Genomic DNA, 13,951 nt, shown 5'->3' with positions numbered 1-13,951 from the left:
AAGCATTTGTGTACAGATTTTTTTATGTGGATGTGTGTTTTCATTTCTCTAGGATAAATATCCAGGAGTATGATTGCTGAGTCTTGTGGTAAGTCTATGTTTAACTTAATAAGGAACTGACAAATTCTTTTCCAGAGTAACTGTACCATTTGATATTCTTACCAACTATGTATGAGATATCTAGTTACTCTGCATCCTCACCAGCAGTTGGTATTGTGGAATTTTTTAATGCTGTTCTAGTAGCTGTATTAGTGGCGTATCATCATGGTTTTAATTTGCATTTTTCCTAGTGGATAATGATGTTGAAATCCTTACGTGTGCTTATGTACCATTAAATACTGTTTACCATTTGACTATCCTCTTTGGTGAAATATCGAAGTCTTTTGCATATTTTCTCATTGAATTTTTTATTTTCTTACTGTTGCATGTAGAGGGTTCTTTATATCTTCTGAATATAGATCCCATGTCAGAATTGTGAATTGCAAATATTTCTCTGAGTCTCTTTCTCTTAACGGGGTCTTGCTCAGAACAAAAGGATTTGGTGTCCTAAGAACTCCGCTTAACTTGTAAGATTTTCTCCTGTGTTGTTTTCTAAAAAAATTATAGTTTCTGTTGTAAAACTGAAGATTTATGATCCATTTTGGTTAAGGTTTGTATCAGGTGTGAGGTCTAAGCCAGAGTTCCTATTTATGCCCAGGAATGTACATTATTCACACACCATTTGTTGAAAAACACATACTTTATCCTTTGACTTGCTTTTGCCTTTTTGTCAACATCAGTTGGCTAGATTGGGTGAGTTATTTCTGGCACTCTTTTCTGTTGACCTGCGTAATCCACATTACCACATTGCCTTGATTATTTATAGCTATATAGTAACTTAGAAAATTGGGTAGTGTGATTACAGCAACTTTTCTTTCTTCCCCTTTTTATTTTCTGTTTGTTTTTGTATTTGTATTGAGAAACCATTTCTCTAGATCTCCAAAAAAACCCTGAGATTTCATAATATACAGTAAGCCTATAATTAATTCAATTTGGGGAATATTGGTATCTTTAGTGTGTTGAATTTCAAAACATAAACATAGTAAGTTTCTCTATTTAGGTCTTCTAAAAATGTTTTTATCAGAGTTTTGTACTTTGTCCATACAGATCCTATACATATTTTGTTAGATTTAGCCTGAAATAGTTTTCTTTTAGAGGGAGCAATTATAAGTGGTTTTGTGTTTTTAATTTCAGTTTTGATATGTTCATTGCTGGTATATAGAAATACAATTGATGTTTGTATGTGACTCTTCTCTCCTGTGACCCTGCAAAACTCAATCACAAGTTTTTCCTTCTGTTCTGTTTCCTGGAAGAAATGGGTTAAAATTGCTGTTATTTATTTTTTTAATATTTGGTACAGTTCAGTAGTGAAACCATTTGGCTCAGAGACATCATTATCAAAAGATTTTAAGGGGATCCCTGGATAGCTCAGTGGTTTAGCGCCTGCCTTTGGCCCAGGGCGCGATCCTGGAGTCCCGGGATCGAGTCCTGCATTGGGCTCCCGGCATGGAGCCTGCTTCTCCCTTCTCCTGTGTCTCTGCCTCTCTCTCTCTCTATCATGAATGAATGAATGAATGAATGAATGAATGAATGAATGAATGAATAAATAAATAAATAATAAATCTTTTTTATAAAAAGGTTTTAAACTATTGATTGAATTTCTTTAGTAGTTGTGAGACTATTCAAGTTACCTATTTCATTTGGGGTAAGTTTTGATAGTTTGTAGCTTTTGAGGAATTGGTCAGTTTCATCTAAGCTGTTGAATTTATATACATAGAGTTGTTTGTAGTATTCCCTTGTTATCCTTTTATTGTCTGCTGGGTCTGTAATATCTGCTGATATCCCCTTTTCCATTCCTGATGTTGGTAATTTGTCTTGTCTCTTTCTTGTGGGCACTAAAATGCTTTTTTAATCCATTGTGCTCATTTCTTTTAATTCATATGCGTAAACTTTATATTTAATTATTGATATGTTAGGATTTAAGTCTATTTTATTTTTGTTTCTTCTTCTGTTCCTCTTTGATCTTTGCTGTCTTCTGTGAGTCACTTGATCATTTTTTAGTATTCCATTTAGATTTCTTTATAGTGTTTATAAGTCTGTTCCTTTGTATAATTTTGTTAGTGGTTACTACACATTTGAATATGTAACATCACAGTCTACCATTATCAACATGATAGCACTTCAGATAGAATGTAGAAGCATACATTGGATAGTTGGGGTTTTGTTTCCTTTTTGTGCTAGGGTGCCTATCAAGTGAACAATTTGTTCATGTCAGATTTCCCCAAAGTGACCATTGCATTACATAATTGTCCTTGATGCGATTGTGCAACTTGGAAGGTTGTATGCATGATTTATCAATATAGCAGGATATCATGAAGGAAAAGGTGTTTGTTTGGTCTGAAGTTGAATGCAGACTTCAACTACAAAGACCTCATGAGCATTATGGCACTGATAATATGCTTGTTCAACTACATGTCTCCAGCATCTGGCCAAGGACCAGCTTTTGCCAACTGAGGACTCATGTAAAAAACAAAACAAAAAGAGCCCTAGGAAGATACAACTAAAAAGAGTCATTCTTAAAATATCTTGAAAGGTGATTGTTGTGAGCTGAATTGTTTTTTCAAAATGTTATGTTGAAGTCTAAACCCCAGGTACCTGTGAATATGACATTATTTGGACCCTAAGTCTAATAACGGATATCTTTATTAGGAGGCTAGGTTTGGAGATGCAGAGATACACAAAGAGGGAAGTAGGCCATGTAATGACAGCATCAGAGATTGGAGGGCTGCTGGTATAAACCAAGGAGTACCAAGGATTACAGCAACCACCAGAAGCCAGGATTTTTCCCTGCAGCCTTCAAGTGGACGTGGCCCTTCTGCCACCTTAATTTTAGACTTCAAGTCTTCAGAATTATGAGGGAATTGGTCAGTCTATTGTTTTAAGCCACCTAGTTTGTTACATCTGTTGTGGCAACCCTGGCAAACTAATAATGACGCAAGGTAAAGTCTGTTCCAAAGATGCAGCACTGATGAGATGTCCTGAACTCATCAGCCATCAGGACCAGCCTCACTGAGTTTGTCTGGTCCATGCCCCTCACTATAGGCTTTTCCCTTATAGATGAGTGACAGTTAAGACAGTGGATAACCAGACAGATAATAGTAATGCTGAGTTAAATGCTTAAAAGCAAAATTTCACCAAAAATTTCATAAGAATTCAGAAGTCCTAGGAATGAATTCTAGACCTAAGACAGAAGGGCTCAATAGATTATTTGGAGCTCATCTTCAGCTCCTATTGTTTCAGAAAGGGTGGCCTTGAGAATATGGAGATTCAAGGAGTTTGAGGTATATACACCATTAAGGGTCACAATTTGGGTGGGGGAGGGTTGAAACCAGATCTCCAGAGGCTCCACTTTTGTCAAAGCTCACCAGCCAGAGACCAACCCGCATACAACCGAGGTCAAACAAAGTGAGGTTTCTGGACCTAGCTGAGGAACCCAGGGGCGTCCTTGTGAGAGAATGGTGCAAGCTTGTAGGTTTGAACTTGTCCTGGGGATTCAAGAAGGGCCAAAAGAAGTGGAGACCAGTAGTGATTTGGGTACTGTTGGAGCTATTCGATTATGTACCTTGGTAATCTTACCTAAGAGGCAGTACGCTTAAAGCCGAGCTAGTCCTCATTGTCCGAAAACAAAATATTGGAAGAGTGGAGATGTATAATTATATTTGTAGTTGCAATGTTTTTGTCATTCTCTTGTTTCAGACATGCTCATGGGGTGGCTGTACTCTGTCTTGGTCCACCATGGTCACAGAGTTGCCTTGTCATTGTTGACGTATTATGATCACTGTTTATGTTCCAGTGGGAATGTTACAGCCTTTCTATTAGTTGTCAGGGCCATTTTTGCCCTTTCTAAGGGCCTGGCCTGGAGATAGCATATATCAATTCTGCCCACATTCCATTGGTTAAAATGCAATTATGTGCCCACACTTAAATGTACAAGAAGCTGGAAAGTAGATTTTAGCTGTGTGCTCAGAAAGAAATGTGAATTACATAGCAACACTCTTTGTTTTGGGTTTTTCTGGCTGTTCCTTTTGAATCATTTTCTTCCTTTGTGCCCATTCCCACTCCCATAGACCTACACCCCAGTATATTTAATATATGTCTTTCTGATTTACCTTTTCTATATTAATTAGATTTTATGCATCTCTGAAAAATATATATGATTCCTTTGAGTATGTTTTTAAAATGTACATAAATGCTTGTCTATCATTCGGATTATTCGTTTTTTCACTATTTTTTGGAGATCTATTTATGCGGTTACCTATACGTCTAATTCATCCCTCCTGATTGCTTCAGAATACTCCATTCATATTCATTCAACAATTTATTCTGCTGTGTACCAAAGACAAAAACTTTCCTGATAATGTCATGTTTATTCTTTCAGTTATTTTTGCTGCATAGTAAATCACATCTAACTTAGTGCCTTAAGATAACAATAATTCATTTTATTCCTAAATTTGTAATTTGGGCTGGGCTTGCAAGGACAGCTCATCTCTGCTCCATGAGTTATTATCTGGAGCTGGCAACAACTCCCTGGGTTGGAGCCAGAACCAGCTGAAGGCTCAATCTCTCACATTTGGTGGCCGGTGTTAGCTGTTGGTTGTTTGCTGGCACATTTACATGTGACATGTCCATGTAGCTACGTGGCTTCCCCATAGTGCAGTGGCTCAATTCCAAGAACAGTTGTCCCAAAAGGACAAAGAAGAAGTATATGGCTTCCTTGTGACTTTGAGACAAAGTCACACACAGTCACTTCTATGGTACCCTGTTTGTTGGTCAAGGAGGACACAAGTCATTCTCAGGTTCACAGGGAGAAGACATAGACTCTACTACCCAATGGAAGGAATGTCCATGTTACATGGTTTAAAAAAAAAAAAAAAAACATGTGGGATGGAATATGTTGTGTTATCTATCTTTAGAAAGGACAGTCTGTCACATTTGTGACAATAAAAAAATCTGATTTGGATACAAGATTATTTGAATATCAAGACTGATTAGCAAAGGTTTTAATTATAAAAGTAATATTCCAATATGCTCTTTCTTCTTGAACAGAGTACTAGTTTGTAGTCAACAAATGCTTGCTTCCTATATATCCTTAGACTTTTTTTCTAAGATTATCAATATCTTCCCCCTCAGTCCTTATTTTTTATGCGGACAGTATAACAGATGAGTTCAACCAATTTATAGGACATGATTACAAAGAATGTAATACAGAGAAATTGATATTTTTTTCTTCAGAAAATGTATCCTATAGTGAAATGATGGCAGTCATCTTTTGGGATTGACCTGAAATGAAGAGAGTACTCATTGCTGATCGCTTGGCTATTTGGGGAAAAAAATCTTACAGAGTAGTAGCAAAAAAAAAAAAAAAAAAAAAAGTAGTGGCTGTTCTCAACCATTTTTATTTTTTGCTGCTGACAAGAGGATCTCTTATGTACTGGATATTCTGATTAGATACCCTAATATACATGTGACTATCCTGAGTTTCTTGTCTCCATCACTAGAAAATAGATCTGTAATTTTTGTGGTTCTCATGCTTTTTTCTCTGATCTGTTCTCTCCTGAGACTATTAAATATGAAGGTGTTTAAGGAAAATGCTGCCAAGATATCTCTGCCTTTCTTAAGGTGATACAATGTGAGGAGAGCAGGGAAGTGTTTTAGCAATCGGTAAGGTCAAGAAGTAGATGTAGTTGGATTCATCCAACCCTGTCAAGTCCTGATTTCTGTAGATCACTTTAGCCATTTCTCTCAAAATCCAGAAAAACCACAGCCAAACAGATGATAATGCTGATCATGACAGCATTTCCCTTTGTAGTACATAGAGTTTTCACCAAAGAAGAAAATTACTTGTAATTTAATCACACAATTAAAAGTGTGATGTAAACGGGCCAGTCAAGTCCATCCTTCCTTCCTTCTTGAATCTCTAAGTCAAGATGAGACCAGTCTTGGGCTTCTGTTTTGTTTGTTTAGTGGAAATTTTCAAATGTATACAAAAGTAGAGAAAACAGTGTGGTAAACTCCCATTTACCCATCCCCTAACTTAGCAATTACCAACTCATGGCCAATAGACACTCTTTAAAAATATAACCACAATAACAGTACCATACACTTGAAAATTAGCAATTCTGGAGCCTGTTGAAACATGCAAAGGGTGTCATTGGAGAAAGGGAAGCAAAGATATGTAAATGGCATATTACATGAAAAAGGAAAGGAGTTCCAATCTCTGACATCTTGGAGAAGGTTCCAGTTTGGCAGGTCTTCCTTCGACGTGGAGAGCTACACCCTGTCTTTCTATCCTAATAAATCCTCTTCTTTTTTTGATAACACTTGTTTGAGTTGGACTTCTGTGATTATACTTGGACATGTCATGACTAATGTTGCTACTATCTGGATAGCTTAGTGTAACTCCTCATCTCCATGTTCTTTGATTTCTCACACCATCCAACTTAGTAACAGTAATAATGCTTTTAGCTACCATTTTTTGAAAGCCTATCACTCTAACCAAGTGTTTTACATTTAATCCTTATAAAATGTAGCAAAAGTTATTTCTCTATGTTGTAGATGAAGATTTACATGGATTAGCTTCCCTGTATTCTTGTTGTGCCTAAAAAGCTAATATAAGTCTGTAGAATCAGACTCTGAGTTCATCAGACTGTTTCCTTGCCTTCCTAGGCACAGAGACTCCTTCATTGCACTTATGGTTGGTCATGTGATTGGGATCTACCTTTGAAATGTGAATAGAAGAGATGTGCCCTGTTTCTTGACCAGGCCCATGAAACATCCCAGTTGCTGCCCTCTGTGCTCTCCCTGCGTCTGCTATCTGGTTTACCATGCCTGGGTGACCTTGGCAACCACACGTTGAAGGTGGCAAAAACTGATGGCCTGGGTCCCTGGAGTGACTGTATGCAACAAAGCCCCCTACCACCAATCTGAAACCTTCTTGAGCTGCTTTTATGAGTGGTAAACTTCTATTGTATTTAAGCCACTGTGTATTAGCGGTCAATTATTACAGCAGCTAGCCTTCCTTAAATTTTTATATACTGCTTCAGTTATCCCTCACCAAGTAACAGACCATCCCAAAATTTTGTGGCTAAAAAGCACAGCCTTAACTCATGGTTCTGAGAGTCAGAAATGTAGGCTCCTGCCTATACTTGTTCATGCAGCTCCAGCCAGCAGATGCATCAGCTGGGGGGGGGGGGGTGTTGTCTTAGTCGCACATTTCTGGAGATAAGTGCAGGCTGGCTGCTGGCTGGACCACGTGTCTCCAGCAGCGTTGCCTGGGATTATTGACATGGTAGTGGAAGGGTTCCCAGTGGCAAGGGAGGACAAGCTGCGATCTGCAAATACTTTTCAGGCATCTGCTTGCATGTGTTTGCCAATGTATCATTTCATGACCCCTTGCAAGTCACAAAGGTAGAGGGAAATGTAATGTATTGGGGAAGCATTTGCTATAATGATCTACCACACATATTATAGTACTAATGCAAATCAAGTTAGGTAAATCATTCACAGATCTATAACATCTTGGACACATATTTGATAATATAGTCCAGCTACGAGGCTGTTTTCATAACCTGACTCAAGTTCTAATATCAGTGTTGGTTATAGTAAAAATCATGTTGATTTTGTTTCAAAATTACATAATGATGAAATATTTACAGATACATCATAAATTTAGGTTAGTAGAATTGGCATTTAAAGAAATAAGCCTTGGGGCACCTGGGTGGCTCAGTGGTTGAGTGTCTGCCTTTGGCTCAGGTCGGGATCCTAGGATCCTAGGATTGAGTCCCACATCAGGCTCCTCACAGGGAGCCTGCTTCTCCCTCTGCCTATGTCTCTGCCTCTCTCTGTGTCTCTCGTGAATAAATAAATAAAATCTTTTAAAAAATTAAAAAAGTAAAGAATCAACCACTGCAGTGATGTTTTAGCTTACCATCCAAGTTAAGGTGGCCCTTCGTACCTGATGCTTAACGGATCCACCTGTTCCTGCAGCCTCAAACTGTTCCTCGTCTCTTGCTGAAGGTCTCCTTGTTCCTGCTCATCTTGGGATTACTCTTTATTGGTGCTCAGGGATAGCGGTCGTATGGCGTAATGGTTGAGCATACAAACTGGAGCCAGATGGCTTGATTATCTGCGTCTCACATACTGTGTGATCTCGGGCAAGTTACTTTAACTCGCTGTAGCTCAGTTTCCTTGATATCATCAGGTTACTGTAAGGAGTGGAAAAAAGTATATATAAATGATTAGAAGAGAGGCCGAAATACTGTGAACCTTCTATGGGCGTTTGGCACAATTACAGTAATGTTTTGGTGTCCTTGACTTCGTTCAGTGAAGTAGGCCCTGGAGGCTTCCTTCTGAGGAAAGACAGTTGGGGGAAGACTGTAAGTGCTGCCTACTTAACACCTTTTTTTGTCTTTTCAGAAACCAAAGGAATCAAAATGGGCAAAAATTCTCCCGAAAAAGGTTTCCACATTTAGAAGAAATATATTCTATTCTACTCTGTTTGTGGTTCCCCTTCTCCATAAAGAGATGATTGTTTCAGAGTCTGGCATTAGCCCTGGTTGTTGACAGTGTGCCAGCATCCTCCTCCTAGCCTCACATACCCCTCTGGTCCGCACCCCACCTTAGCAAAGCCTTGCTGCTTGTGAAAGCCTCAGTCTCTCATTTGTGCTACAGGCTGAGGCCCGGCTCACCTCAGGAGCCTCGAGTTCTCAGTCACCACCTCACTCCCTCCTACACCTGCCACTCCTCCTACACCTGTCCCTCTCTCCCAATTAGCATTTAACTCCTGGTCTGTCTTTAGATGAATGAACCCTCCCTAGATTCCATATCCCCTTTGAGCACTGTCCTATCTTTTCTTTCATATATTTCTTGAAAGACCTCCTAAATTCAGTTACTTCTCAACCCACTCCAGTCTGGCTTCCCTGCTATCAGTTTACCAAAATGGCTATTATCCAGGTGTTGCTTAGCCTCCATGTCACTGAACCCATGGGCACTTTTCAGGACTAATCTCACTTTGACCTTACAAAAACATTCAGTGTTGACTAATTTCCTTATTGAGACCAATTTTATTCACCATCAGCTCTCTGCTGTCCTGTGGATGGTAAGTCTTGTGTCTGACTCAGGAGTCTCTTGTGTCATGCCAGCATCCATGAAACAGTAACAGTCTAACTTATTAACTTGTAAATAGGGTAAAATGAAATTCCAGACATGACATTAATCATTATATTCCTACCAGCCCCCAAAACACTTGGGATAAAGTAGGTCTTCAATATTTATCTCTGAGGGGGAGGAGCTGGGGGAGGAAGGGATGGAAGGATGGATGGGCTGGCCTTCTCAGCTCTGCTTAAGAGTTGCAAGGATCAACCCTTTCAAAAGAGCCCAATGTGTTCTGGAATTTTTCTGGGTTGAGGATGCCGATATAGGAGTTAGGCACTCTGGGCTTGCAGAGAGGCTTGGGTTCTGTGGGTCTCTTGGATGTGTTGTGAGAGTAGGGGAATTAGGAGGTGAGAAAGGGAAGTGGGACAACAGCAAAGGCAAATTTGGTCAGCCTCCAGTTCTGCCCACAGGCCTGGGGCAGTCAGTGAAGTTCAGCTCTGAAGCTGCTGGTGCCGGAAACTTCAGGTAGGAACTGTCCCGGTTAGGACAGCCTGTTCCCCTTTTACGATTAGCATTTTTTTAAAAACAAGACCAGCAGTGTTTTTGCACAATGACTAAAATTGATTTAGAAACAAAATTGCTTTAGGACAGATAAAAGTGAAGGAAGGAATAAGAATGTTGTAACTACGAAAATTTATTAGACTAGAAGTTGAATAATGTGTATAAAGGCAAACAGTCTTTAGGTGGCAGAGGGTTTTTTGAGATGGCAAGGGTAACAAGAATTATCTTGGGTTTGACTGGATCAAGCATTCTCAACCAGGAGGGTATCACCCCTAAGAGGGTGAGAACTGGTTCATGGGGGACCAGAAAGAACTTGGGTATTCAATGATTTGTGCCCAGGGGCCATAAAGAGAAATACAGTATAACTGTGGTGTTAGAATTTCATGATGGGGAGGCAGATGAGGAAAAGATGTCTAAAAAGTCTCCTTAAAGGGACAATAATGGGGAAAAAAAGGGTTGAAAACTAGATGAATTTCACTGAACTAGATGATTCAAATGGAAGAATGCTGTTGATCACCAATGAATCCTCCTGGGAAAATGAATTAGAAATAAGTGCATTATCTTGACGGAAGGAAAAAGACCTTACACATTGCCTAGGAATGTGGGAAATACAAAATAAAACCCACTGGGAAATATAAAAGTAGCAGTGGGCAGCTGGGATATCCCCCACAGCTGCTCAACAGATGATGAGCCGCTGTCTCCGTAGATATCAGGGCCCAGGACACTGGGCTGATGGCCTGAGCCACACTGCGCCAGCCCCCGGACAAGGTGCTAGGAGCTGACACAGCTGGGTGCGAGCCAGGATTCAGTTCACCCACCCACCTCCCACCCTCCCGATCTGTTTTGTTTTCCCTTGTCTACCTCCCTTCCTACCGTCCTCTCACGACTCCCGTCATTCATTCCTTCAACAGGCTGGGGAATCAGGAGCAATGTTAATGAATGAAAGAAAAGAATGCCAGAAACAGAGAACCACAGGCTGACATCAAAGAAATGACCTCCAGCCATATGATTGTACGTAGAAGGCCAGATAGTATATGCTGACATCTGTGAAATCAAATCACGATGCAAACAGGCTTTTGGCCTCCCTCATCCACATTTCTGGGTATGACACGGATATGCAGTTCCTTAGCAAAATAAAAATGAAAGACGATGTCAAGTACGGGGAATGCATCTTATCCCAGAGGTATTCAGCCTTAGAAATGGCTTCTGGCTCAAGGCTGCTTAACAGTCCAGAGCTTGTTATCAGTCTGAAAATGGTGGTGGTGTTTTGGAGGGGCTCTGAAGGACAGGGATGATGGCCCAGCACGGGCCCCTCTTTTCTTTTGCCTTATCCCTGGTGCTCATGAAGGCAGTGCTGGAAGGAAAATGTTGTGATCAGATAATAAGAGTTACTATTCTGGAACCCTTACTACAGGTTAGGTACTGTCTTACGTGCTTTACGTATATTAATATACTCCATTAACCAAACAACCCTCTGAGGGGAATACTGTTATTAGAGTGGGAAACCCAAGCAACAGAAAAGCTCAGCTACTTTTCAAGGTCACATGACTACCCGGTAGTACTGAGATTTGAACCTCAATCCTCAGGGCCCAGGGACTTGCAGTCAGTACTACTCTTTACTGAGCCTTCGCCGACTCTGCTTACCCATGTCTTTGAACACAAGGATGAATGGGCTTGAAATGAAATTGCTTCTTTCACTGTGTATTTGGTATGGAGTCTTCATTAAAGGACAATGTGTCGGTCACGAGGCCCCCAGCACAGCTGGACCCTTTTGGGGGCCACTGACAGAATGGATTAGTTGCTTGCTGGACACATGCTGCCCTCTTGTGATGAGAACCATCCAAATAGGATCTTCTCCAGCTGTCTGGAATGCACCTACTTCCTTCCTTTGGTCCAGATCCATGGTTGGGGGGTTGGAGGATATGTGGCCCATGAGGAAGCTGTGGGCTCTGGAGAGTCAGACTCGCATCACCCAGCCTTCTCCAGAGCGTCCTGAGCCTTGTGACTCTTGGTGACGCTTGTAAACATGACTCCAGAGTCTTGTAACTTTTAGCATGAGGGATATAAGAGACTTTTCTTATTGTAGGCTTCCTGAAGAATCCCAGGGACACTGCAGAGACCTCATCTGTGGTCTTAGGACAAGTTTATTTTGTTTAGGTTGCCCTAGTGGATTGGACTAGATTTACCTGATTTAGCAGGAAGATGGTGAGTTGCAGAATGAACTGAAGGTCATAAACTATTAGAACAGAGGGAGGGACGCCTGGGTGGCACAGTGGTTGAGCATCTGTCTTTGGCTCAGGGCGTGATCCTGGGGTTCAGGGATCGAGTCCCACATCGGGCTCCTTGCATGGAGTCTGCTTCTCCCTCTGCCTGTGTTTCTGCCTCTATGAATCTGTCATGAATAAATAAATAAAATCTAAAAAAAAAAAAAAAAGGGAAAACCAAACCACACAGACCTGTGTTCTAGTTCGTGCTCTACCAGTAATATGCTATGTGACCTTGGGCAAGTTGCTTTTGCTCCAACACGTTTCCTCAGTGGTCGAGTGTGGGAATTGAATAAATGAGCTCAAAAGTTCAGGTGTTGCCAGCTGTGGCTTTCTACATTTGCCAAAATCCCTTTCCTGAAGGGTTTTTCTCCCCTACCTCAGCCCACCACACACACGAACACATTTTTATGCACATCCTGATTAGTAAGAAGACCTGCACCCATAGTCACAGGTTTTTAGTTTCCCTTGTTCATGAAGTCATTCCTACTTTGTAGGGTTGTTGGGGAGAGAGAGCTTCCGTTTGACCCAGTATTAATGGGTCAAAGTCAGACTAGGTCTGTTCGGGCAAAGCAAGGACATAGATACGTATATATAAATTTTTTAAAGAAAACTGATTTTAAAGATACTGATACCTACACTAATGAATTACTATCTACATGGTACCAGTTTCAAACAGATACTGATATATGGATCATTCATTCTTCCCTAAAGTTGTAGTGGTCACCAGTGCCAGTCTGTAGCTATAATCTGTAGGGTGGGGAGGCAGGGGCAGTGCCTAAACACTGTCTAGGGTCAGGGCCCAGGACACATTGCTGGCTTCACGTGACCTTGTTCTGTAACCTCCACCTGCTTCCAGACCATTTAGTACACCCCTAGACTCTATGGGCTGACACAGGCTGGAAAATGAAAATTGCATAGCAAGAAACTTTGACTTGATAATCCCACTCCGAAGAAATAATCCTAAAGAATTTTCTACTTCCACAGAAATGTTGTATAAAATAATCACCACCAAACCAATCTGGAAGACAGGATTTCTAACATTTGGAGCATAATTAAGCAGATCAACAATATGAATGATCATTATAAAGCCTATGTAACAATGTGGGAAAATGCACCTGAGGACATTATGCTAGGTGAAATAAGCCAGAAATAAGCCAAAATAAGTTTGTTTTGTTTTACAGAAACAAAAACAAACACCGTGTGATCCTACTTACTATGAGATACTTAAAATCCTTGAGACAGGGTGGTTGCCAAGGGCTGGGCAGAGGGGAGAATGGAGAGTCACTTAATGGGAGCACAGAGTTTCAGATTCTAAGAAAATTCTGGAACTGGATGGTGGTGTTGGTTGCACATTATGAATATATTTAATACCATTGAACTGTACATTTCAACATAGTTAAGATGGTAAATTTTATGTGTATTTTACCACAATAAAAAAATCGGGGGAAATGTCATAGAGTAAACAAAACCTGGGAAGATGACCCGCAAAAAATTAAAGTAACTTAGTACTGTGTTATTTATAAGCATTATTTTAAAAATTTCCTTTAATATTGTGATACTGCTTTTTGTAATAAAAAAGCACTGGCAGGGGAAAAAACCAAGGAAAAAACTTTGAGACCTTTTGATACTTGTTATTTCCTCCCCCCGCCCCCAAAAAAAAACCACCCAAGTAGTCATGGGAAAAACTTGTTTAACATCCTTGCACTTATTTTATGATTTACTGTTGTTTAAAAAAAAATTTTATTACAGATCACTGGGGACCCATAACCTTTTCAGTGCTTAGTGCCTCTAAAAGTTTTAAGCTGGTCTTGGGTGTAGTCAATTCTAGTTCGAGGCTGGGAGACTCATGCTGGGATGGCCCGGGGGGGCCCTGCTGCTCTGCTACAGCACGTCTGTGGTACCTCGGCCTCCTCGCCAGCAAATTCCATTTT

At 40.4% G+C, this 13,951-nt stretch overlaps 1 protein-coding gene and 1 non-coding gene across 10 annotated transcripts in view; both read left to right on the top strand.

The window, feature by feature from the left end:
* LOC144288648 (uncharacterized) overlaps positions 1-13,951 on the top strand; it is a 37,664-nt gene that overhangs the window by 7,831 nt on the left and 15,882 nt on the right. For 2 of the 9 annotated variants that reach the window (XM_077856348.1, XM_077856343.1), the window contains exons 3-5: positions 53-88; positions 8,515-8,556; positions 10,665-10,855. The exons of 1 other annotated variant lie outside the window; for it this stretch is intronic. In XM_077856348.1, the coding sequence (XP_077712474.1) occupies positions 10,816-10,855 (40 nt within the window). In that variant the 5' untranslated portion in view covers positions 53-88; positions 8,515-8,556; positions 10,665-10,815. 6 more of the 9 variants (XM_077856347.1, XM_077856349.1, XM_077856345.1 and 3 more) reach the window with 6 other exon arrangements.
* On the top strand, positions 5,345-5,413 carry LOC144289233 (small nucleolar RNA SNORD2). The gene has a single exon (XR_013357224.1). It is a non-coding gene; the product is annotated as a small nucleolar RNA SNORD2 (small nucleolar RNA).

The sequence above is a fragment of the Canis aureus genome, chromosome 18 (genome assembly GCF_053574225.1).
Source record: "Canis aureus isolate CA01 chromosome 18, VMU_Caureus_v.1.0, whole genome shotgun sequence".
NCBI classification, from domain to species: domain Eukaryota; kingdom Metazoa; phylum Chordata; class Mammalia; order Carnivora; family Canidae; genus Canis; species Canis aureus.
This window is presented reverse-complemented; position numbering and strand designations above follow the sequence as displayed.